The 26883-nt window shown below is 45.4% G+C and overlaps 1 protein-coding gene across 4 annotated transcripts in view; it reads right to left on the reverse strand.

The window, feature by feature from the left end:
* Window positions 1–26883, reverse strand: part of TARBP1 (TAR (HIV-1) RNA binding protein 1) — an 87637-nt gene that overhangs the window by 16147 nt on the left and 44607 nt on the right. For all 4 annotated transcript variants that reach the window (XR_004302524.1, XR_004302523.1, XM_032430424.1 and 1 more), the window contains exons 15-23: window positions 24543–24730; window positions 23904–24165; window positions 23610–23798; window positions 22110–22300; window positions 21857–21928; window positions 20115–20235; window positions 13864–13974; window positions 11218–11367; window positions 4912–4998 (exon numbers count right to left, since the gene is read on the reverse strand). Coding sequence is in view for 2 of the 4 variants with exons in the window: in XM_032430424.1 (XP_032286315.1) it covers window positions 4912–4998; window positions 11218–11367; window positions 13864–13974; window positions 20115–20235; window positions 21857–21928; window positions 22110–22300; window positions 23610–23798; window positions 23904–24165; window positions 24543–24730 (1371 nt within the window). In the remaining 2 variants the exon portion in view is untranslated. The remainder of the gene's footprint in view (window positions 1–4911; window positions 4999–11217; window positions 11368–13863; window positions 13975–20114; window positions 20236–21856; window positions 21929–22109; window positions 22301–23609; window positions 23799–23903; window positions 24166–24542; window positions 24731–26883) is intronic.

Here is a 26883-nt window from a genome sequence, read left to right on the forward strand (position 1 = left end):
ACTGAGATGTTCCTGCGTTTGCTGCGAGATGTTCCTCGCACGCAGCTGCAGGAAATCACACAGAGGTCCCCTGTGCCCGGCGTGCTTTGTCCAGTGTCCCCTCCTGCTAACGTTCGGCAGATCACCCCACAGCATCTAACTGGGACACGGTCACTGACACAATCCACTGATGCAATCTGGATTTCCCCAGTGCTCCTTGTTCTCAGTTGTGCATGAGGTGCGTTTGCTTATAGGTCGAGACCATTTTGTCACATGTGTGGGTTCACAGAGCCAGCATCGCTGTCAGGAAACTGAACAGTTCCAACGCCCAAGGATGCCCCCTGCTGTCCTTTTATAACCACCCCCTCTCCTTCTCACACTCCTCTCCCCACAGCCACTCTGTATACAACTGGCAGTGTTGTGAAAAGTATGTGAACCTTAACCTGTTAGAGGTTAGCTGCGGACATGGAATCTGGTGGCTAGCCCGACAGAAATGGATCTTTATCGCAGAATCACCGGAAGCACTGAAGACAGGGGCTCTCGGCTCGCAGCTGAGCAACCAGGAGCTACACTGCGGAGCCAGGCGACCACCACTCTCCTCCCTGACCGGGAAGCCGCGGTGACTCGCACAAGCAGAGCCACAAGCTGTGCTCACCGAGCCAGGACCCTAGCCCCCAGCTGACACCATCCCAGGGGAAACAAAGGCCCCCACGACTCAGCTTCTCAGCAGAGGCCCACTTCTGCTTCCAAATCCTGTGCAAGTGCGGATGACCCGAACCCCTGGCTACATGATGTTTTCAAAATAGAGGTTTTTGTGTCCGGGCTCAGCAGAAAGAAGGTGTGCCGAACCCCGAATCTTCAGCAGGGGCACCAGAGCACCCCGGTTCATCCGCAGCCCCTCCACACCCCCCGAGCTACACTGACGGCAGCACCCAGTGATCCTGCACGCCTGCCCCTTGAGGTATCGGAGTCGTGGTCCCTAAACCGATGACCACGTCCAAGTCGTATTTCCTAGTTGGACCTCTTCCTGAGCCCCAGAGCCCTACATGCACCTGCTGCCTCCCATGCCCCTAGGGCTCCCCACGGGTGACAACCCGCAATTCCATCCACTCATCACCATCCCCTCGGTCTGTTTTTCGCGCTGCTTTCCCGCTCCGGTGAAAGGTACCACCGACCCTGGCGGCCCAGGTCACTTCCCTGCTTCCCGCCTTCTCGCCACCAAAGCCATCCACTGAGCCTTGGCGTTCCTTGCTAGCACATACCTGTCACATCCATCCATCCGTCACCTCCACGCCATGTCCCAGCACAGCTCATGTGACAGCACGAAGATCACTACAGTAGCTTCCCAGCGGTTTCCAGATTCGTCCCCATGACTAAACCAATCCTACACACCACACTCACAACACACAAGTCTGATCACGTCACCCTTCTGCTTAAAATTCAGCAGCATCTCCTCAACGCCCTCTGCATAAAGTCTAAACTCCTCACACACAGAGCATTTACGGTATGTCCGTACCATGGTGGAGCTACTTGTCCAAGTTCACACACCAAGGAGGAGGTAGTGGTGATGCCAGGTCTCCTTGACTCACGTACTGTGCTAATAACCTCCTTGACCTGCTTTACAAAGGCCCTTCTGTGCTGGGCCCTGCCTGCTCTGCAGCCTCCCACCAGAGTCTCCAGCGTCTTCCCGACCTTGACCATGCCCCGCTTCCTTGCACTAGCCCGCTCCCCTGCCCTGTCCCGCAGGTCTCTGTGTTGAACCTGAAGTCCTCCCTGTGGGCCGACATTTGGAGGTCTCGCGGGTGCCCCCACAGCCTTCTGCACTTCCCCTACCACGTGCTCCCAGAGCTGTGTCTTGCTTCCCTATCTCCACAGTCCAGGGCATTGCTCTGTTACAGGAAGCACTAAGACTGATTCTGAATGAAACAGAAGCCTTGATCCCCAAATCTGACAGGCACAAGGACGGACTAAGGACAATTCTGAGAGGCGAGAACGTAACTTCTGTGTTGTTTAATCCTTACAAAGATACCGCGAGGTAGGTAGTACTACGTCCAGTTTACATCAAAGGAAAACCAGAGGAATCAAGTCCAAACACCTAGCTTCCCCTTCAAATTTCTCGCCGCTCTCCTATAACCTTAATCCTCATTCCATGCTTTACTTGGACTTCCTTAGTCTTTACTAATGTCCTTGTCCTGTTCCTAATCCATCCAGGACACTTGACCTCTAGTTGTCGTGTCCCCTTACTCTCCTCTTGGCTTTGCTTGTTTTTGATGACCTTGTCAGTTTTGAGGAGCAGTGGTCAGGTTGGCTGGGATACGGGTGATGTTCTTCTCATGCCTAGACTGGGGTTATGGTGTTGGGGAGGGAGACCACAGAGGCTATATCCGTCACATCCTACCAAGGGCACGGACTATGGTATGAATTACCGCTGTCACGGGCGTCCCCTTCCATACTCTGCTCTGTGGAAGGACATCGCTAGGGCAGCCCACACTGGGCTGGGTGGTTATGCACTCACCCTCCTTGAGGCCAGAGTGACCACATAAATTATTTGGAATTCTGCACAGGTTTGTTGTCTTTCCCATTTGTTTATTCAATCATTCACTTATATCAGTAGAAACTTGTGAATATTTATTTTATTGGGTTGTAATCCAGCGTTACTGTATTGTGTTGCTTGTTTCAGCTTTCGCCACTAGGAGGTCTCTCGGCCCCTGTGCCTCTCTGCAGATCCGCCCCACGTCCCCATGCCCCACTGGGGCACTTCTTTTCTATTTACCTTGTGTATTTTCTGCCCCAGTTCTAGAATCAGCTGTTCCTCCAAGAAGCCTTGGTTCCTTTTATGAGAATGGTATTAGAAACCAAGATCCGGGAGCTAGGTATAGATTACTTGTAAGTGCAAAAAAAAAGAAAAAAAGAAATATCCAGTATAATTCTCAGCAGGGAATACAATCCTTTTATGAATCCTATACTCAGATACGCTGGTACTGCCTGTGATCATTTGCCTTGGCCACGACTGAGATAACACCGTTCTGGACTGAACACCAGTAATGCCACCTCGTATTTGCTGATGAGGTTTGGACACACTGAACAAGATGACAGGACAATACACAACCATGAGCACACTAAGGGGGTGTCTTTCCCCTCTGCTTTCGATCTCCATAGAACATTTAGCATTCTGCCCTCTGTCCTGTTTGGTGGTAGTTTTGAATCTTCTCTGACTACTTAGCACAGACCCGTACAAGTGCAAATATTTCCATACTTTGAGGAAAATGGAAAGTCTTGAGTGACTGTTTCCAAGAAGTCTTTAAACAAAAACATATTTGTCAGGTAACAACAGACTTTCCACAGACACTGTGAAGGACGTGGACATAGACTAACAAAGCATACTAGTCTGGTCTTTCCTTAGATGGCTCCATTTAGATTTCTTATTTTTCCAGAAGATACTGAAATTGAGATTATTCTATTCCATTAATCAGCATTCCTTCTTCTGGATGCTTTGAAAATAAATAAATCTAAAATATGTAATATACAGCGAGTATAAACAGGGCTGAATGGGAAAATAACCTGTTATTGGGGCGCCAGGGTGGCTCAGTGATTTAAGCGTCCGACTCTTGATTTCAGCTCAGGTCATGATCTCAGGGTCCTGGGATCAGCCCCACGTTGGGCTCCGTGCTGAGTGTGGAGCCTGCTTGGGATTCTCTCTCTCCCTCTCCCTCTCATGAATGAATGAATGAATCAATGAATCAATGAATGAATCAATCAATAAATAAATTATAACCTGTTATTTATTCCAGATTTAGTAGAAGCATCTTCTAAGATGAATTAATTTTCAGAACTTGTCTGAACGGTTCTTGCGTTATTTCAGCCACCCTGACAGAAGACAGTTCCTTACCTACCTTGCCTCTCCCGGTAGATGGCAAGCAAATCTCTTTCCTGAACATATTTAAGATAGGAAGGTAACATGTGATGTTACCTGATGATAGAGCTTGCCTGATTTCAGCAGAGGCTGTGAACCCAAGTTTTAAGGGAACCGTAAGTCACACACTGCCATCTGGCTGACAGACGCTGTAAGACACCTGTGATTTCAAGATCTCAGGATTGTAGGAGTGAAATTGTGGTGGGGGGAAAAAGATCTCGGTCTTAGAATTCATGAAATGGGTTAACAACTAAATTTGATTCTTACCACTGTTTAAAGACAAGAACACTTGGAGAAATTCTAGGAAACCTCTTCTCCCCTGTGTTTTTCTTTTACTTTCAACACCAAACAACACTTCTTATTCCATATATTCAGGTCTCTCCCAGAGTTCACAGCTCAGTGCACTCTTCCCTGTAGATTCAGTAATGAAGAATCTTGCTCTACATCTCACTGGCAGGACTGCCTGAATTCTTAACTGCTTTGCCAAAGTGATTAACCAGAATTAGCTACGATCTCTACTTGTCTGTGGGGTAAACCACTAGGGAGACTGCTCTAAGCCTGAGAAAGAGAGAAGAACTCACACTCCAAACGGTGACCCACAGCACATCAACCTTCAATTACCCAAGAGCTTTTAATACTTGGACCGTAAGCATCTTTGCATGAGCACCTGTTCAATAACTACGTCAGTCAATGAACAGTTAAATGCAATAAAGGAAGTCTTACTTAAATCATCTTATTACTTGTATAAAGTTAAGAATCTATCGCTAGAAATTGCCCACCAGTCTGTCTACAGATTTAGGATGTGCTCAGGCATGCATGCCTCGGTGTGCATGTGTGCAAGTGCGTTAACACCTGCCTGTGGATTTGTGGCTAAGTACGTGCGCACAGTAGGTGAGTAGTGGGAGGGAAGACGAGAAGTGGCAAAAACCAAAAGAAATATTCTACATTTTAAAAAAATTAGTACAAATATATACAATTCTATTTTGTAGATTTAAACTCTTCTTACCATTTAAACTCACCTTTTCTGGAATATTTTGAGTGATGATGTCCAAATGTGACAAAACGGATAAAAAGGTACAAATGCTTGTCTTAGAGTTTTCTTCACCCTGAAAAAAAATCAGATAAATCAAACAGTCACTCAAGGCTTAATGTGATGCCGTGGTGCCCAGGACTGCGACCGTACGTGAGGCGGGATGTGACGCAGCCCAGGCCTGGACGGGGATCCAGGATGGAAGACACAGGAGGGAAGTAACTTCCGGTAGCCAAACACCAACACAACACTCAGCAGGCACCACAAGGTAGGAACTGACTTAACCGTGGAGTAAGTGGTACAGCCGAGGGTGTGCTCACCTCAGAAGAGGTGCAGGCGGCCCAGGGGAGCAGGAAGGAAAGAGAACAGTCGAAAAGTGAGTAAGATGAACAAAGTCAGAGGTGACAGGAAGGCGGTGGCAGCGAGGCAGGAGGTGGGGGGCGGGCGGGACGGCAGAGACAGGCTCCAAAGTTAGACGGGAACTTGCAGACGACTTTAGAGCCAAGGACGAAAAGCTATGTAAGTGTTCAACTGGGATTCAGAAACCTTCCCAATTATAGGGATTTGGAAGAACACATCATTCTAGTGATAATAAACTGATGGACCCCGGATAGACTGGAAAGCAAGGAGACTACAGACACTATCGTCCAGAAACTACTCCAAAGGCAGATTAGATGATTTATTCAGCTACTGAATGTCTTCTACATGCCGGGTACTGTGCCAGAAATCAGGGAAAACAAAATTAGATAAGGTTCCTGCCTTCAAGGAGCTTAGTCTAGTGGGTTGGAAGGACAAAATTACAGAATAAATTAAAATTCCAATTATAATAAGCACTATTTACATGCTACAAAAACCTCTAATAAGGGGATCCAAACCATTCTTCCTTTAAGAAATGACACAAAGGACATGTGGACTGAGATCTAAAGGAAGAGAGAGAGTTCTGTCGATTTAAAGGAAAAAGGCCATTGCAGGGAGAGGGCACAGCATGTGCAAATGGCCTGAGAGCCAGAGGACATGTGAGGAGTGTGAAGGCTCAGAAAAGGTCAGAGTACCTACAGGGACCCCGGCCTCCCTGTGCCCATGCCCTAATGCAGACCCCTCCCACCTTGTGAGGCTGGGTCTCGCCATCTGCTTTGGCCCGTGAGACATGAGCAAGCAGGATGCAACCAGAGGCTGGGGAAGCACATGCACACCATGACATGTTGTCCTGAGATGCTCATTCTGGTGATCCTGAGCCACCACAGAGAGAGGTCCAGCCACCCTGCCAGTCACATGCAGAGAGACCCAGGCCCGGCCACCACAGCTCCTCCCCCTACTGCAGCTGAGGTGACCAACGTGGAAACCGTAGCCCCAGCAGGCACCACATGGAGCAGAACCGCCCAGCCAGGCCCACGCAACCCAGAATGGTGAAGAACGTTACAACACCATTTTCTACACTCACAGGTTCTGGAGTGTTCTAGCAACAGAAAGCGGAGTCCGTCATAGGACGAACGTGCAGAAGGGGAACGTGGCGCAAAGAGGGGCTGGAGGGGGAGGGTGGCATACCATCACCTACGACCTGCAGGCCATTCTGAAGAGCCTTGGTCTTTATTCTGAGAGCAATGTTTGAAGCAAGTGGACAAGCTGACCAAATGTTCATTTTGAAAACCGTGCTCTGGCTTCCGCGTGGAGGATGGACTGAGATGGAAGCAAGAGTGGATGCAGGTGGCCCGAGAGAGAAGCCCTCCCTGCAGTGTGAGGCAGAGGCTCGGACCAAGACAGATGGCAGAGGCAGGAGAGAGCAGGTGAGGAAGTGAGAAAGGGTCCGCAGGGGCCGGTCACGAGTCACGTGAGGCACGAAAAGCATCAGGGTGTCTGGTTGGTGCGACTGTGTGGAAGATGGTGCTGTTCACCGCGGGCAGAAGACCACGGCTGGGGCAACAAGAAGCACTTGGTGTTAGACGTCCAGGTTCTGGACGGTCTACAAACATCCAAGGAGAAGATCCGGAGCAGACTCAGCCAGCTGCTTCCGGCAAGGACCAGACAGTAACTCTACGCGCCGCTCTGCAGGCCGTACGGGGTCCGCTGCCACCGCCGAGCTCGGTCCCTCGGCACACACAGGGCCACAGACAACACGTAAGCCAACAGGCAAGGCTCTGCTGCACCGAAACCAGAGGCCCGACATCACTGTAGTTGGCCAGCTCCTGATTTAGCACGTAGGGGAAGAGGTGTGGAATAGAGCTCAGTGAGCCACTGCATCAGAGAGTGAATCCTGCTGATACACAGGGAGAAATGAGGGGGGCACGAGGCTTCGCCTTGAGAAGCACTGACATTTGCTAGCTGCTCGGGCAGGAAAAGGCTGGAAAGGACACAGAAAAGAGGGGACAGAGAGACAAGAGGAACCTGGAGAGTGTGTCGCTGAACCAAGACCAAGAAGGTCATCGAGAGTGTGGACCGGGCCGAGAGAAGAGAGAGCAGGCTGACAACAAACTCCAGAGCGTGTCTTCCGTGAAGTGACAGCACTGGACCCCAGGGTGGGTGGGAAGACGTGGGAAACCTGCGGCAGGAGGCCTGACTGCCACACGGGAGTGAGAGGGGGTGACCACAGGGGAGGGGTGGGAAGTGCAGGGCAAACATCCATCAGCAGCAGAAGAGATGTGAGCACGTGGAAAACAATCGAAGAACACGGGGTAAGGAGACGAGCAGGGTACAACAGACAGACTGAAAGCACAAGGCTCCTAAGGCAGAGGAAGAGGAACCAGGGAACAGGCAGAAGAATGCTCTTCAACAGAAGATCCAGGTCCTTTATGCTACAAGGAGGGAAGAAGTCTCGGACAGATACGGACACAGGCAGAAGCGTATGACCGATATGGAGAAGGTAAAGGTGTTTCTATGTGAGAACTTTCATTTCCTTTAAAAAAAAAAAAATAAATAAAAGTTGAGGTCATTTGCTTCCGATAAAGGAAGAAAAGGGTGTAGTGAATGTTTGCCATTTTTTGGGGTATCTGTCCTGAACCTCCTTCCAAGTTCAGGGAATTCTCCCACCTTAGGTCTGTGGGAAGCTGAAGATGCCAGGTACATTCCTTTTCCCAGCCTCTTTGCAGCTAAAGAGAAGGCACCTGGCACTTGGATCCAGAGGCATCTACCCTGAATCGCAAACTCCTAACCAAGAGAGGCAAAGCCCCCAGAGGTGTCAGGTGCACCGCAAGCTAAGGTGACGGCTCCACTCCCCCACCAGTGGGGTAAAGCAGCATCTCAGCTGGACCAGCTCCACGGCAGGGAGCTGCTGAACCTCCTTTATTCTTATTTTCCAAGCCTGATTCTGCCCCAATTCTGGGCATTCTGCACACCTCCTAATTCCCTGCTCCTGCACTGCTTGTTTTAAGAATCCCTTTCTGATTCAGTCAAAAGTTGTTTTATTTGCTTACAAGGAATACCCCTGACTGGTGTCCACAGACAACATACAAGGTCTGAAAGCTCTTTAGGAAGAGAGAGAGACTGAGCTAAGGAGACAAGCTTCAGAGAAGTGCGGCATTACTGGGGATACGGGAGAGTCAGGATGTCTCAGAAGGACACCAGAGCCAACCTGCTGTCCTGAGACCTTCTGAGGTGGTACCCCCCCTGCTGGAGAGCAGACAAAGCAGATGACGTTAAGAAGCAACAGACAAGGGCGCCTGGGTGGCTCAGTTGTTAAGCGTCTGCCTTCGGCTCAGGTCATGATCCCAGGGTCCTGGGATCGAGTCCCACATCGGGCTCCCTGCTTGGCAGGAAGCCTGCTTCTCCCTCTCCCACTCCCCCTGCTTGTGTTCCTGCTCTCGCTGTCTCTGTCAAATAAATAAATAAAATCTTTAAAAAAAAAAAAAAAAAAAAAAAGCAGCAACAGACAGGAGAAGCAATTCAAGGAAAAATGGCGGGAGTATTTTTCTTAATTCCACGGACATGAGGAGGGGAAGGGGGAGCCAGATGAGGAATCCTGGAATAGCAAAAAAGAATGCAGCTTTGGGAATGCCACACGTCTGAATTAAAGCTGTGTCATTTCTTACTGGTGTGACGAATCACTTCCTCTCTCTGAACCTCAGTGTCTTCATAAGTAAATTGTAAAAAAACAAAAACAACAGCCCGACCTAGCATTCAGGATTACTAGGAGGCTGCCGGTGCCACTGCTTTACAGGACAGCCAGGTTTCAAGGGAGCAAGGATAGAAAGGAGACCAGCGTCAGGGAAAGATGCTCTCGTCGGTTCAGCTGCGCAGGGACTGGAAGCAGTCTTGTGAGCAAGCCTGGCGGGTGGCCGGGGGCGCAGGTGGCCGCAGACAGGGGTCCCCGAAGAGAGGGGAATGCAGAAGGAGAAGCACCGGGGCTAACGGATGATGCTTCTTGTTTTCCTACTGACAGAGATGTAAGTCTATTACAATATACACAGGGGCATTCTCGTATATCTCTTCTCTTTTTCATTAAACTTTTTCTTACGTGAGTACAGCTAACGCACAGTGCTGCACCAGTTTTAGGGATTATAGTCTGTGCTGCCGCAACAAGTTTATACGTTATGCTTTGCTCACCACAAGCGTAGAATGATTCTTAGGATGTCCCGCAGCGTGAGGGTTGGGAGAAGAAGAGGGAGCACGTGAGAGGCATGAGGAGGGGCCACGAAGTGCAGCGCGGCGTGCGTCACGTCAGCTGTCAGCCTGAAACGTTGGGAAGAGGAACACCAAGGAAAAGGCTGTGCATAGCTGAGATGAAACCCTCACCGTAGCTGACCACAGCGGTTTAAGTAAAACAAGACAGGGAGGCGAAGATCATTCATCTCAAAGTTTAAATCGGGCACACCTCAGAAATATGGTGGGTTTGGTTCTGGACCATCCCAACAGCAAGTATCACAGAGTGAGTCAAACGACTCTTTTGATTTTCTGATGCATGTAAAAGTGATGTTTATTAGACTATAGGAGACCATTACGTGTGCAATAGCATTATGCCTAAAAACGCAATGTGCTTGCTGTAATTAAAAAATACCGTATTGCTGAAAAATGCTAACCATCATCTGAGCTTTTGACAAATCGTAATCACTGATTACAGATCACCATAACAAAATAATGAAAACATCTGAAATATTGTGAGAACTACCAAAATGTGACACAGAGCCACATACTGAGCAAATGCTGTTGGAAAAATGGCACCAACAGATTTGCCTGATGCAGGGCTGCCCCGAACCTCCCATTGGTCAAGGACACAGTGTCTACGGAAGGCAGTAAGCAAACCACCATCAAATGCTGTGGCCGTAGTAAAGGAAAGACGGCACTAAGACAACGGCTGGACAGAGGAAAAGTCAACAGAAGAGTAAAGAATTGAGAGTAAAAGTCCCCAAAAGGAAATACAAATAAGGACACAGGGACGGATGTGACAAAGCCATCAATTTCTTCCCCTGAAACAGGAAGGAAGACATTGAAAAAGATACTTTGAGGAAGGAAGGCATCTCCATTTTCACATCGAGCAGAAGGCAAGGTTATTTATGTGAAGGAAGGGAAGGGTGCATTTGGGAACCAACAGAAAACATTGAAGACAAGTATGCAGAACTCATGTTTAGAAACAGTTCATCATTGTCAGGAAGCTGCAACTGAAACCCTATCACTTATCTGTTCCTTAAAACCGATTTTCAAGATATAAGACATGTCGGGGACAGGGGAATTTGGGGTGCGGATGAGGGTACAATAAAGTAAGAATGGTTCTTAGCTGGTGATCGGGGCTTCCTTCGAGTCTCTCTACTGTGCTTGTTTGAAATCTCCCCACTGAAAAACTCTCTGAAATGTAAAGACTGCATTTAATTCATCATCGTTCTTATTTCTAAAATCAAAGACACCGCTTGGTAAATAAGGATAGAGAAGGCACTCGTTTCTTCTTATTTTATTTTTGAGAGAGAGAGTGCGCACACACAGGGAGGGGCAGAGGGAGAGAGAGAGAATCCCAAGCACACTCCACACTGAGTGCAGAGCCCGATGTGGGGCTTGATCTCACGATCATGACCTGAGCTGAAATCAAGAGTCGGACACTTAACCGACTGAGCCACCCAGGTACTCCTCTTACTTCTTAATAACATAAGCCTATCCATCTTTACTTTGTTGGAACAGAGACTGATAATGCAAGAGGAGTGCCAGAGATTTCTGTCTTTTAAATTAACTCAGATCTTGCAAAACAGAACTTAGAAAGTCATTACATTGGAAGAGGACAACTGACAGTCAAAAAAGCAGCTATTAAAATGAACCAACTCTCCCAGCACAGCCAAAATTTTAATTCCAAAAATTATGAAAAATCTCTTTTACTTACATAAGAAAAACAATCCCAGAACTTCAGAAGAAATTGAGGAAATTTATGAAGAATCAATATGATAATCCATTCTATAAAATATTTTATGGATGCTTGATTATTGATGAAACCAGCCTGGAAAATCTTGTCAATAATTCTATTCAAGAAATTCTGAGAAAAATAAAGTTCATAAATTAAACTGTTAGGTTAGGGTTACTGTTTTATTTTATTGAGATACAATCGACATATAACACTGCGTATGTTTAAGGTGTCCATCTGTCCATCTTACACGTTCACATGCACATACCATAGCATCACCTCTAGCACATCACAAAATGATTTCTTTTTTATGGTGGGAACAATGAAGATCTAGTCTTGTAGCAACTTTGAAAATAGTTAATTGTAACTTAAACAGTCACCATTAAAAAGAAACAAATGAAGGGCACATTCTGCATGGAGCACTGGGTGTTATGCACAAACAATGAATCATGGAACAGTACATCTAAAACTAATGATGTAATGTATGGTGATTAACATAACAATAAAAAATTTAAAAAAAAGAAAAAGAAACAAATGAAACTTTTTGTTTTTTTTGTTTTTTTTTGTTTTTTTTTAAAGTAATCTCTATGCCGAACGTGGGGCTTGAATTCACAGCCCTGAGATCAAGTCGCCTGCTCTACTGACGGAGCCAGCCAGGTGCCCCCAAAGAACTTCAAGTTTTACTGTAAGTAATTATCGGATCTACAACTCTCCAAACAACAACTCTAAAATCTGTTCACTGAAATATAATGATGAGGTACTAAGTACTTTACACTTTACCTGCACATCAATTCTATGAGGAAGGTTATTACTGTGTATTTTTACAGGGAAAAGACTCAGAAAAGTTAAGTGTTTTCCTCAAAACCTAGCAGGTGGCAGAATTCAGATTCAAATAAGCATCTGCCAAAATGTCATGGGCTTATTAAACCTGGAACAAGAATGACGGATGCCTCTGTCCGCAGGAGGCAAACGAGGCCCAAGGGAAGCGGTGGGGGGCCCCTTGCTTCTCTATGTGGACTGCTCATCGCCCACTCATACAGCCTCCAAGACCTTGGAGCTCCCACGTCATCCCCCCTCGCCCCAGGCTTCTCGTCAAAACTGCACTTCCGTCTGGATAACTGAACATATCCAAGTAGCGGGTAAAAATACACACACAGATCTACCTATATAAGATACAAAAACATATGTACTATGTACACCGTTCATTTGCAAGAACAATCTATCTTTAAGAAATTTCTAACTGGCAGAGAGGAGTAGAGCAGCTCACTTGGAGGCCCCGAGACAGCACTGTGAAGGGCAGCACGGCCTCAGGGAGACCTGGTTTTCGATTCCAGCCCCACCATCCACCAGCTGTGTTATGTTACAGGCAGGCCCCCACCTCCCTGAGCTGCGGTGCCCGCTGGACTAGATGAGAATACTCATGCCTGCCCTGAAAGACGGCGATGAAGGTGAAATGCATCCACCAGATACAACGATCTAAAATTCTCAGCAGCGGCTGCTCCATCACGGACATGCTAGTGCTCGGCTCCCCGACAAGCCCGCCCGCTGTGACAGGCCCCCTACCCTCCAACACGACCCTCTCCCCGGGGGCCTCTCCATTCCAAGGCAAAATGTGCTCTCAGTAACCTAGCCAAACATCTCTAAAGCACTGCTTTCCAAATGCATTTTAAAGTGTAATATGTACAGTATTTTAAAAATCAAATAACATGAAGAGGTCTATATGAAAATCAGCAGCCCCCACATATCTACTACTATTCCTCCCCAGAAAGAATGCTTTTAGCCATTTCTTCTTACCTTTATCCAAACAACTGATGTGGATATACTTCTATACTTCCAGTTACTGAAATGTTTCTCTCTTACAGATATAAGGCCTCATAAAATTGTATTAAAAAAGTTTGATATGTTTTTAAAATTCTCTGAAACATTTAAAGGAGAATAGGAGGGGAGGACAACAAGAACCTGAAGTCGGAGGGAAACTTTTTGTATTCAAAAATGCTTTTGAAAATTGTGTGAAATATACCATTACTTTCACATAACGAATCTATTTTCTTACCAGAAATATTAAGCAAACATGATCAGTAAAATCAGACAGAATCCATTCACCTGTTCCTTGCCTCCTCAGGGAAGAAAAAAGGGAACTAGGGGCAAAGACTCTGTTGTAAGAGATCGAGATCTCAGTCTTGGCTTAGCTGGTTTATACGACCACAGTATTCATGAAGTTAAGGGGGCAGAATCAGCCATAGGAAATGACAATCTCATCCAAAACAGGAGCACTCCAGAGTAACTCAGCTGTGGAAAATTAGCAGCTCATATATGGGTATTGTCTACTCGAATGGCACACCAGACATTAAACAGTTAAAACGTTACTTACGTTAAAGAACGAGAAAAGAAAAAAATATTAAGTGGTGCCGGGTAAACCAGTTTCCAATTTATTTCTACAACATCTAATTGCCTTAGGATTCTTTTGACTAAAAAAAAAAACAGTCCTGAATAACTTCAATTTTAAGAGCGAAGGTATAAATTTTAAGCAGATTACTTTCTCAATTTTAAGACAGCACATGCCAGTTTCTACTGGTTTTTTCTGTATGAAAACACGATGCTTCGAGGGACCAGCGGTCAGAACCATACCTGATCGAAGCTGGGGAAAAGCACCAGCAGCGTCTGCCATACCCGGTTCTTCAGCCGGTGCTGCTGGGAGTTCACGTAGTACCGAGCTCTGGACCTGGACACCAACTCATCCTGGGGCAGGGAGAGGAGCGGCACTGAATTACCTACTGAATCCGTGATCCATGGGAACAAAACCAATGACAACTGCAAATTCAAAAGCTTTAAGCAGAGTCCAGGAGCTTACTACCCTCCCAAAGGCAGAAAGGAGGGTAAGAAAGACATGTTCTTGAAAGCATTTAGTTTCCTTTCAAAACAATGAATTCAGTTGCTTTTGTCTGCTTTTAAAATTAGACTATGAACTATAAAAATGTATTCGGTACAAAAAGGATTTAGAAATGTCCGTCTCTATCTTTGTGGCCACTTCAGGTGGGAGACATGGGGTCACCGGGGTGCGAGGAGGTGACAAATGGGACACAGTTTGCAATGAACCGATATAGGCCCTCCTCACTCGCTGCCCCTGTGTCCCGTGCACGTTGGCGGTGATGATGTCTGCGGTCGGAGGTGAAGCCCACTAGGGAACCAGTGTGACCAGCGCCTTCCCCAGACACCAGACAATGGCAGTACGGAGCCCTGTCCAGAGCGGAGCTCGCTCTCTCGCCGGCGATGGTCTGTGCGGTCTAAACTCGGCCACCTGCCATGCTGACTTGTGTTCTGTAACTACTAGTGCTTAGCGAAGTTATGACGGCACTAAAGGGTGTACCATATTCAAATGTCCTAATGATGAAAAAGTAGGTCATCCACCACCTCCAAAACCACTGTCACCTAATGGCCCCTAATGTAGACAGTCCTCATTACTTGGTAAATTCTGTGTTCTTCTTCTGTGATCCCATTCTATGCACTTCACTCTGTATAAGATTTTATAACAATAGCTAAATTAACGTAGGTTTTAATGACTCCTCCTCATGATTAAAGTCTCACAACCAGGCTCTCTATTATTTCTTTGGGGACATTTTCTTTTGATAGAAGTGTTTCAGATGTCATCTCCTGCTCAGCCTCAATGCAGCTAAGAATGGAAGCCTCACTAGGGCAGCTCACACAAGCATGGGGGAGCATCTGCACCCCAGGACCCCTGCCCTCGGGGCCTCACTGGAGTCACTGTCCTCACCCCGTCTTCAGCTCAAAATCCTCTGTCCTTTTACTTGTCCTACTCAATGTACTCTTTTATTCAGAAAGATCTTTCTTTTCTCTACCAGTCTATCAACCTCTCTAGTTCCATGCACCTCCTGACCCAACCTGAGCCCCAAGAATAATCTCTACGGTATCTTCAAGAGCACATTCCATTCTTTTCACTACAACCTCAAACCCAGTTGCAAATTCCCTTCTTTGGAATCAACCCAGTGGCTTAAAGATTCTGATCCTCCTTTCACGTTGTCAAGACGGCTGAAGAAAAATCACCTGCCCCCCACTGACTTCATTGAAAGTACGTATTCTCTCTTCAGCTGGGCCCTCCCACCGCTACACCAGGGGTCTCCAACTCTGTAGTGCTCAGAATCACCCTGAAGGCTCCTTAAAACAGACTGCTGGCCCCACCCCGAGTTTCTGATTCAGGAGAATGGGGAGGGGCCCAGGAATCTGCATTTCCAACACATTCCCTGGTGACGTTGAAGCTGCAGGTCCAGAGAACGGAAGAGTAAGATTCCACTCATCAATGGAATCTAAACAAATGAACGGACAAACAAAGCGGGATGAGAACCATCAATACAGAGGGGAGGGGCGGGAGGATGGGTGACACAGGCAAAGGGGAGGGAGGTGCGGGCCACCAGCTAGGGAAGGAGTGCGTCACAGGGATAAAAAGCAGAGCGTAAGGAACACAGCCAGTGACGCCGGGACAGTGAGGTACGGGGGCGGCTGGCAGCTGCGCTGTGGTGAGCACAGCGTCACGTGCAGAGCTGTCCGATCACTGTGCTGTAACACCTCAGAACGACAGAGCGTGTGTGTCAACTACACTCAGACTGGGAACGAACAAGCTCGGTGCCAGACAGTCATTTGCTCTTCTCGGGTCTCCTCCCATTCCCATTTCCACAAGGAGAATCTGAAATCTTCACTAGTCCCCTCCGGGCTTTAACCCCCAGTCTCTTTCTCTGGCTGCCCCTTCACTCTACCGCCTACCGGCCGGACCCCAGTGTGCTTCTGGAAACTCAGAAATGGCCCCCAGCTTCTGCCCCCGGCGCCCAACCTGCTCTCGGCCACAGCACACAACACCGCCAACGGCCACCGAGACACCGCTTGCGGTGGGAAAGAACAGGCCCTGAGGTCAGACTTTATCATCATGGACAAATTCAGAGCGGTTCCTCTGCCAAATTCTGTACAGACAAGATTCTTCAGTGAGCTAAGTTAAGGTCATGAGCAACACCAGACCAACACCATCCAATTCTGGTTCTATCCTCACTTCTCAGACCTCTTTCTCTGGTTCCCTCTCCTACCAATATACTTCAAGTGTTGGTGTTTCCTAAATCCCCATTCCCGGCCTCCCTCTAGAGTCTTGTCCACATTCATCACTGGGCACGGTGGCTTCCATTTCTTTCCTAAATATCATATTCCTAATTGCCCGTTACTGGGCAATTTCACATGGATGCCCAACAGCAACTCAAATGTAGTACATCCAACACCAAGTTATGTTCTCAGATCTTCTCTTTCACCTGACCGAAACTGGGGTAATTCAAACACTAGTAATTATTACAATGGATGGAAACACATCAATATGTTTAAGCTAAAAGCAAAAAAACTCACTGATCACCTTCAGAAGAAACTAGAAGACACTAGGAAACCAATTCATTATTTTGAAAACTGATAAATAACAGGAAAAAATCTAGCACTGATCCTGCCTTTCCTACAGGAAACATACCTCGAAGTTCTCTAAATACTTCGTATTTGGATACAGATGGATTTCAGCTAATAAATGAAAAAGGAATAAAAGGATTAGAGTATTACCATTCTGCTGCTCTTAAAGAATTAACAGAACGAGGCAATTCATCAGTGACTAACACCCCAAAAGGAGAGCCAGTCAAATATTCTACACTTCCTGAAAGATGGACACTCTTGCCCCACCTCCACCCCCAAAAAGGACAATCAAGCCTACATCTGATCCAGTTCTAGATCTCAACACCATCTTGTATAAAGTCGGGGATCAGAGAAACATGTTAAAAGGCACCACGGAAACTCAAACAGCAAAATCCAGACTGTGGAAGTCCCTAAGATGAAAACAATCTGCTTTCTCCAAAAAATACATTTCAAGTTTGAAACGAATGAGGGGAGTCTGTAGATTAAGAGACACCTCAACCAACCAATGGCAGGGTATGGACCTTATCTGGGTCATTATTTCAAACAAAGAAACTGAGAAAAAAAAATGTAAAACAATCAGGTAAATTTAAACACTGACTGGATATTTGATAATATGAAGGAATTATGAATTCAGGTATGAAAATAGTATTGTAGTTATGGTTAAAAAAAGAATTCTTATCTTTTTGAGATATATACTGAAACATTTATAGATGAAACTGACGTTGGGATTGGCTTCAAAATAATGTGGGCTGGGGGGAATGTCAGAGGGACACCCCTCAAGACTGCCCATCACTGGCTGCTGCTGAGGCCGGGCCAGGAATGGATCCCTTCTAAAGCTACTTTTATAAAATATTTGCAAGTTTCCAGTACAAAGCAAACAAAAAACTACCCGCACGTGCCTCAGTAAAACCTAAAGAAAGGAGAGTGGGGAAGACTGCAAAGGCCAGGAGCTGAGTACTGCTCGCCCGCTGGGTGGCCAGGCCGCCATGTGCCTGGAGGTCCTTGAAGATCGCCCCAGCCGGCCACCACCTCCACCTCCTCCCGGTTCGCGCTCTCCATCCATGGACTCAAAACTGAACCTTGAAGGTGACACCTCAGGCACACAGGGTCGAAGCAGACACAGCCGTGTGTAATCCCCACCCCCTGTGGCTTCTGCACTCCGGTGGGAAAGACTGACTTTAAGTATTACCCTGTATTAATTCTAACTGAGATCATTGCTACAACTTCAACCTTCCCCTCGGTTTTCAAGGCCAACCATGTTTCTGTCTCTTCCCTCTAGAAACGACCCCGCTTCCTGGCTCATAACACAAGTGTCCCAGGTGCTCCCTCCCTCACGCCGACTCACCGCCACCTGCCTGGCTCCTCTCTCCAGCTCAGAGAAGAGGTCACTCCTGACTACAGTGAGCTGGCCCACTCTGCTCTGGATGAGATCCTTTTCCACTTTCTCCAGGATTATTCTTTCATTTTTCTTTATTTTCAAATTACCCTTTTATTAGTTGCTCTGCTCAATCTTCTTCATCTTCAGAAACAGCTGCTTGGCCTGAGCCGGTGTCTAACATACCACTTCTCTGTCTTCCCGTTTCCTAAATAAAGCCGATCCTTCTATTGGACATTAGGGCCAATCTAGACTACTCAAATATTTTTTTAAAAATATATAATTCACGTACCATAAAAATCACCATTTTAAAGTGTCCCATTCGGTGGGTTTGGGTACTTTCACAGAGCTGTGCAAGCATCACCACTCTATTCCAGAGCATTCTCACACTCTGAGAAGAAATCCTGTGCAATCGCTTCCCGATCTCTCCTCCTCCCAACCCGGCAGCTACTCATCTGTTCTGTCTCTATAGATCTGCCTACCCTGGACACTTCCTGTAAGTCACACGCTGGGTGGCCCTCTATGAAGGGCTTCTTCTCACTTAGCATAATGATTCAAGGTCCCCAACGCTGGTTATTTTCAGTCTGTTTGTTGTAACAGCCATCCTAGTGGATGTGAAGTGGCTCCTCAAGGATTTCGCCTGTCTGACCATTGCCACGCTCTCCGTAACCAGCATTTCTCCCCTCTATAGGATCGTTTCCTTCAACATACAAACAAGCCCCCTCCAGACCCCATCCCAGCCACTCCTTCTCATCAGAGCAAAGTCAAGAGGGCCTATATTCACAGTCTCTACTGGCTCCCCAACCATATGTCTCTCAGCCATTCCACTGAGGTTCTCATTCTCACCATCCCAGGAGAAGATCTTTGTAGAGGTGACTAACGACAGCCTTCTTGCCAAATCTGACGGCCAGTGGGCAGCCTCATGTCCCTCCACGCCTCCAGTCAGCACCTCCCTCATGACCTGGGGACACCAGCCTTTCCGGGCATCCTCCAACCTTACTCATGGTGCACCCAGAGTTCCGCCCAATGGCACCGGTCAGAGAGGCCCTCCCTGACCCTATTCCTCCTCATCCTGCTTTACTTTGCTTCCACACACTCTTACATTTTGTATCATGCATCAATATTCACTATAATACATCTCTGTGTTCCAGCTGATGGAGCACCTGCTACTCTACTCATCCTTTAGGGAATCAATAAACACTATTTCCTTTGAGATGTCTTCCCTGACTCCAATGGTGCAAAGGGGGCATTTTTACGTAAAAAAACCCCTCCCAGATTGTATATAACTGAAGCTGACCTGCTGCCTTCAGAAAACAAATGCATGATGAACACTGTTATTTCAATACGAGTGGCTTAAGTGGGGGCTTCGGTCATCGATTACATCCGGCGTAGCCCACAGGTGACAAAGCAGACCAGGACTCTCTCTAGCCCAGCCTGAAATTCAGAAGAGAGCACTGTATTTGACTTTACCCCTTCCTATCTTCTCCCCAGATTTATAAATGATTTTGCATCAAAAAATGTCAATTCTTTACATTATGCCACTTCCTAAATCTTTTACCTTTCTATTCCGTTTCTTACACAAAATAACGTATGGATAGATCACTCTAAACACAACTGCCTTTGACTGGCACCAGGAAACACACCAAGCGAAGTTCAGACAATACAGGCAAAACACTCTTCTCTAAAACCAAACAAGCTGCACAATCACTAACCAGAAGTTAACTAAAACTAGGGAACATAAACCTCACGTTTCTTCCTGATGAAAAATGTTTAGGGCGCCTGGGCAGCTCAGTCGTTTAGCGTCTGCCTTCGGCTCAGGTCGTGATCCCAGGATCCCGGGATCGAGTCCCGCATCGGGCTCCCTGCTCAGTGGGGAGCCTGCTTCTCCCTCTGTCTCTGCCTCTCCCCCTGCTTGTGCTCTCTCTCTGACAAATAAATAAATCTTAAAAAAAAAATATGTTTAGACTACATACTGTGTCAACATATAGAGCAAATGTTGGATTTTGACTTGTTAGTTGCATAGAAACAAAGACAAAGTAAAATAAGGCATATTTACTTTATCTAATAGCTTGATTGCAAGATCTTCCATAAACAACTTATGAGACACATTTGAGCCATGTAATAAACACAGGAATTTGACAGCGCAAATTCTCACATAGTGGTCTTCTCTTTTAGTACTAAAAAAATGTAAAATGACAAACTTTGTTAATACATTTTCAAAACAGAAAAATACTTCAAGCATTCATTTCAAAATATCAAAACCTTCCAAGGATTTCTAAACTGAAGCAGCTTCATACTTAATGACAATGCTTTTTCAATTCAGGATAACAGAAGATAACAAATGAGTATCTCAAAAGGAGAACCTGTACAGAGTCTGAGCAAATTCCTCCAGACTTCTGGCAGAACAGTGCACACACTACCCATGTGTGTGGCCAACGAGCTCTTCTCTGTAGATGAAACAGATCATAGCTCATGAAACAATTCCTTACAGAAGACCATGGACACCTGACACCTGATGTCTTTACTGTGCGCGGGACACAGATGTTCTCCAGGTGCGGGGCAAACTCGGGAGCACCACGGGCTCTGAGTATCCCAGTATGTTCTGTGTCCAAATGTGGGAAGATCAATTCAGTCAAATTGTTAACACATATTTCCAAAGTTCATGATAGCTGCTAAGATGTGAATAAACGTCTAACAACAAAACATCTGTCTAGTAGAAATCAAAGTATTTTGGAACCAACAACTAAAAAATTTCACTTTTATTGCTAAACTAAACCTGCCAAGAAAACAAAAAATCAATTAAAGCAGTTAACTAATGAAAAATGTATATAGTCAATGAAGAGTGCCAAATGATTTAAAACACAGCGATGACTCTCAGACTAACACTCTGTGATACCTATACCCAATTATCATTTGTATATTTTTTTATAAACATCTAAACACAAAAATTTTTTAAAATTATGTGGAAAAATAAAATGAAAAATACCTAGCTGACAAGCTCCAAAAAAATTAAATTTAGAGGTTAGATAAGAACAGTGTTATCCTAGAAATGAAAACTTTAACGAAAGATATTGAAAGAGCCTTTAAAAGCATGTTAGGAGTAATTTTATTTTTGTGTGTGGTATATTGACTTGTTAAATGGTGAATTGTGACTCCCTCACCAAAAAAGAATAACATGTGTGTGCTAAAGATCAGCCCCTACCTAAAAGAAAGAGAGGAATGGGGTTTTATGTTCCCCATAGTCATTTTCTTTTTTTTTTTTTTTTTAAGATTTTATTTATTTATTTGAGAGAGAGAGCATGAGAAGGGGCAGCAGAGGGAGAGGGAGAAGCAGGCTCTCAGCCGAGCAGGGAGCCCGACCTGGGGCTCGATCTCAGGACCCCGGGATCATGACCTGAGAAGGCAGATGCTTAACTGACTGAGCCACCCAGGCACCCCTGTCATTTTTTTATTTATACTGGACTTGACACCAAAAATTTTTCCCCCAGAAAATCTTCATTTATTCCCATCAAGAATGTAGTAACACTGTAAAAAAACATCTTCCGATGTCATGTTAGACTTTCTTCTTTTTCATCTTTAAAGAATTGTTTAAGGTTATCAAATTTTAGCAAAGAGTTTTAGATCTGAAATATTAGCAAGGGAACAGGATTTCTAACATGCCTTGAAGGCTCTTTCAATATCTTATAGAGATCACTAGTAAACATTTATTAAATTTAGCAAATACAGGATGTCTCTCATCTGATGTTAAATTTTGAATATTCCATTTATATCAAGGTGTGGAAAATCCACCCTACTTACTTTTCAATAACTGTGTTTGCTGCACAATCATGTCCGAGATTTTCTATGTAGGTCTGCACATCCTGAATAAGTCTTCCCATAAAAAATATTTGACAAAGAACAGGTTTTAGATGGGAAAAAATTAAAACCCCAAATTTAAAGTTAATTAATGTTTTATATTCTTCTAATTGAAAGCCTCAAAATAAAGACCTAATTCTACACAATTAGGTACTTAATATGAATCATGACAGGTTGAAACAATGGCATCTTTTACCTTTGATCACGCCTAAACACAGTTCCAAATATACAAGCCTCGAGGACAAGTTCGCTATAATTTTTAGCACTTGATAAAGATACTTGGGACACATTTGAAGCAGAAACTATCCAAGATTTGCAGCAATAACTTATGAGTGTATTGAAGACTCCAGTTTTTACAGCAGACATTTCAATTATCTTGTACATAATCTGGAATGAAACACAATGGTCTTTTTATTCTTTGGCCTGTTCAGGTAAGGAAAAAAAAAAAAAGTGTTGCTGAAAACTTACTTGAATGGCTTCAAATGACAGTTTCGACATAACCACAGAGTATAAAAAATTAAAAATTCTTTACTGTTAAAATTCTGTGAGATGATCAATAATCACAGAATGCTAATTTTTCATTTCTCAATAATAAAACTAAGTAAAATTTTACCGATAGTGATATCGCCCCAGGACCTTCCAAGAGAAACGACTGCCCAAAGTAATAGAAGAAAGGAAGGAAAAACATGCCCCCCTTGACATTTTCCGTCCTCTCTGCATTTTGCCAGTGCCCCCTTCCGCCCCCGTGTTCCCCAAGGCAGCAAAGACCCCGGTCTCCAAGTGTGTCCTGTGTGCAGGACAGCGGCGTAATAAAAGGACTTTATCTTCCATTCCCCCTTTGGATAACGAGGTATACATGTATTCCTAGGCATGATGGCATCCACCACGTCATGTTCCCTACTATCAGTGGTTGTAAATGCAAATGCCACCAGGAACCAGGAGGACCTTTTGCTAAGGTTATATTCAGAGAAATATTTCTCTGTACAAGAAAAGCAACAGCACAAACGTGGTGACAAATGGCACCTGCCGTCTGCCTTCAGTATCCAGGAGTCAAGGGCTCGCTGTGGAGTGCAGAAGTAGAAGGGGCATGCCCCCTCTCTGGACGGGCAGCTCCTAGGAACGGCCAGTGCAGCCAGGCCATCCCATTTTCCAACATTCTAAGAGAAGGGGAAATATAGATTTTCTTGCAAATTTCCCAATTCTTAAAGGTTGGCAACTCATTTAAAAATGTTTAAGCATTATATGCATCAAATAAAGTAAATCCGTGTGGCACGTGTGGCTCACAGGCTACTCTTCCATCTCACAGAGCTTGTTCTTACTCATCACACTGAAGAAGGTTCAAAATATTTGTGGACTGAATGAGTGAATACACAACAACAAATCTAGTATGTAATTACAAATAGAACTCTCTTCTTCCTCGTGTGCTAGAGGTCACACAAATTAAAAAGAAAACAAAAAGTGACCTCCTTTGAATCTAAAGTAGTCAAATTCATAGAAATAGAAAGTAGAAAGTGATTACCACGGGCTGGGGGAGGGAGGAGAAGAGAGTTATTTAAGGGGTATGGAGTTTCAGTTCAAGTTAAGAAAGTTCTGGAGACCTGTTACAACAACGTGAACATACTTTACTGAACTGTACACTTAAAGATGATTAAGATGGCAAATTTACATTTTACCCCATTGTAAAAAAAAAAGTTACCTCTTTTATTTTGAAATATGCCTGGCCCTTGATTTTCGCAGCAATGGTAAGAACTTTGGTATCAAAAACAAACTGAACAAAAGCTTTTAAATTAGACCAGAATATCAGCTGAGTATTGCTTAACGCAGATACAATTTTCCAAGCCATGTCAAAAGACTCTACACAGAGTGATTCAGAGGAGGTCAAAAGCTGGAAGGAGAGAAGAAAGAAAGAAATACGTAAGAATGACTTCATTTCAGAAACTGATCTCTGGTCCCACAGTTATTCTTCAATCCCCGTCTCACTGTATCTTACCTTGGGAACTAGAACTTTCATGCAGTGGAACACAGGCAGAACCTGGTCCGAACGCAGGACTGTGAGGGCTCCTAGCGCGGACTGCAGAGTCCTCACGGGCATCTGAATAGCAGGCAGGATGGGCTCCAGAACGTCACCCTCTGACGCTGGGATAAGGGTGTGATATTTTCTCAACAAGAAAGAGAGGCAGACCCACTGATCGTGAATATATTGTGCAACTACTTTCCCCCATCCTTGGGAAGCTGATGATTCTTCAAAAAAACTGAAACAAAACATACAGTCACCATCCCTTGCTCCTTCAAGTCTGGCTCAGTTCCTTGTGCATGGAGTAACGATCCTTACAAGAAATCACAGTCACTGTTAAAGATCCCGGCCCACAAAAAGCAAGGAAACCACACGGACCTCAAAGTTCTAACTACCCTGAATGTAGGTACTTTCCTTCCCTGTAAGGGATTCACTGAGAACTACATGCAGTAAAGTCAGTGGCTTTCCAGTAACAGATGCTATAGCTTCAAATTCCCATACCCTATAAATACAGCTGGGCAATCACTCATCTCAACGATGAAAACAAAAATGAAATTTTAAACATTAGCAACCAGATGCCTTTCACACATGTGCTGCCCTCCGGGGTGGACACACCTGCTCTGCTCCTCCGTGTGGGGCTTCTGCAGCGTGTGGTTGAGCGGGAGAGAGGAGAGGAACCTTTCCATGGGTCCGGCATCCAGAGAGTCGAGCTGTAGTTCCGGCTTCTGGTCAACAGCCTCACACACCATGGCCAAGGCAGCCATACTAATGACCCTCTGAATCTGCCTGGCAAGTGTCGGCTCCTGAGGGGGAAATGGAACAATCTTTTAGTTCATGAGAGCCAATCTTGACCATCGGGACCTGAGGCCCAGCCGAAGGATGCCTCCCGCCCGCCTTCCCCTCTCCCTGCCTGCTACTGAACATCAGAGGTGACAAAAGGAAACCCAATACTACAAGTCCTTCAGTGTCACCAACCTCTGTGCGATTGGCGGTGACCAAATTTAAAGTGGCAATAAAAACTCAGCAGCTCCGACTAAGACAACAATTTGATCTCTCCGGTTTGGCAGGGGAATTCCTGGACATGATCCATGACCGAGCAGCCACATATTGAAACTCCAAGTGTATGTGAAGCCCTACTTCTCAGCCTTTTTCCTGCTCTTGTACACATTTGGATACACTTCTGTGGATGAGTCTTAACTTCAACTGTTTGGCTGAATTATGTTAAAAACAAAACAAAAGAAAATAACGAGGCTCCAGGCATCCATGTAGTAACTCCTTCACCAGCTGTACACTGTTTCCGGAGAAGTGACACAGCCCGCAGCTCAGAGCTCCTCACGAACCTCAGGCACGAGGCTGAACCCCGGCTCTGCACTTACTACAGTTGGGCTATGGACACACTGCAGCTTAGTTTCCTCACCCATGAAATGGGGACAGTAAGAGAATCTACTTCAGAGGGTTACTGTGAAAATCACACAAATGGGTGATGTCATGGAAAGCACTTGAAACTCTACACGCAGGAACAAAAAGAAAGGAAACCAAGACAGCCTGGCTTCGTACTTGCAGAGAAAATCAACTGTGTCGAGCCAAGAAGCCAGGAGAGCCGGCAGGAGCCCGCACTTTGAACACAGCTGCACGGAGGGACCATGGGCAGTGCCGCCACATACAGCAGCCAGACCCATCTCTGCCCGGAATGAACTTCCTACTCCTCACTCCACACCTTTCCTCACCAACTCCCTAAAATAAAGCAAGTACCTCTATGTATAAATTTTACATAGTAACACTGTCAACACAAGAAATAAAATTTAGGGGCGCCTGGGTGGCTCAGTTGGTTGAGTGTCTGCCTTCGGCTCAGGTCATGATCCCAGGGTCCTGGGATCGAGCCCCACGTCAGGCTCCCTGCCCAGCGTGGAACCTGCTTCTCCCTCTCCCTTTGCTGCTCCCCCTGCTTGTGCTCTCTCTCTAATAAATAAATTTAAAAATCTTTAAAAAAAAGAAAAGAAATAAAATTTACTATTACTTTTAGCCAATATGGTCCCTGTTAAGCTTAACGTAATTCAGTGAATTACTAAAACAAGCAAGCCATCTTTAAGAATTACTGTGATATGGTTCATGATTTTGGTCTACATTTAAATCTCACAAAGTCCTTTTACAGCACTAACACACTAATACTTACTAGACAGGATGCTGAAGTAGTAAGTAGGCCTCCTTATCATTTTTTGGGACAGTTCTTGAAAACTACTTTAAAAAGCAGATTATTGGGGCGCCTGGGTCGCTCAGTCAGTTGAGCAGCTGACTCTTGGTTTCGGCTCAGGTCATGATCTCAGGGTCTTGGGGTCAAGCCCCACATTGGGCTCCGTGCTCAGCATGGAGCCTGCTTAAGATTCTCTCTCCTTCTCCCTCTGCCCCTCCCCCCTCCTAAAAAATTAGATTATTAAAGCAATCAAGTACCTTCTCTGTTTTAATTAGCAGCCTGGATTACTCTATGATTTAGCTCAATTTTATTAAACACTTATAATGTGTTAAGTGAAAATAGCTAACATTCAGTGAGGACTTTCTATGTGCTGGGCACTGTTCTAAAGTTTTAACATGTATGAGCTTGCTTTAATTCCCATTGTCAACTCTATACCCCTCATTTTGCAGGTGTGGTAAATGAGGCACAGGGATGTTAAGTAATTTCCTCAAGGTCACATAGCTAGCAAGATTAAAGCCAGGATCCACATCTAGGAAGTCTAATTCCAAAGCCTGTGCTCATAACCACTATACCTTTTTATGCCATGTTTAAGAAAAGCTTCCAGGTACTAAAAAGGATCCAGAGGAGAAGACACATAAACATAAGTTATTGCAAAAACAAGACAGATAGAGGTAAACACTACAATGGAGGCATAAAGAAAAAAAGATAAATGAAGGAAGCAATGAGACACTGATCCAAGTTGGGCCCTAAAGGATGAACCAGATT

The sequence above is a fragment of the Phoca vitulina genome, unplaced genomic scaffold (genome assembly GCF_004348235.1).
Source record: "Phoca vitulina isolate PV1807 unplaced genomic scaffold, GSC_HSeal_1.0 scaffold43, whole genome shotgun sequence".
In the NCBI taxonomy this organism is placed as follows: Eukaryota; Metazoa; Chordata; class Mammalia; order Carnivora; family Phocidae; genus Phoca; species Phoca vitulina.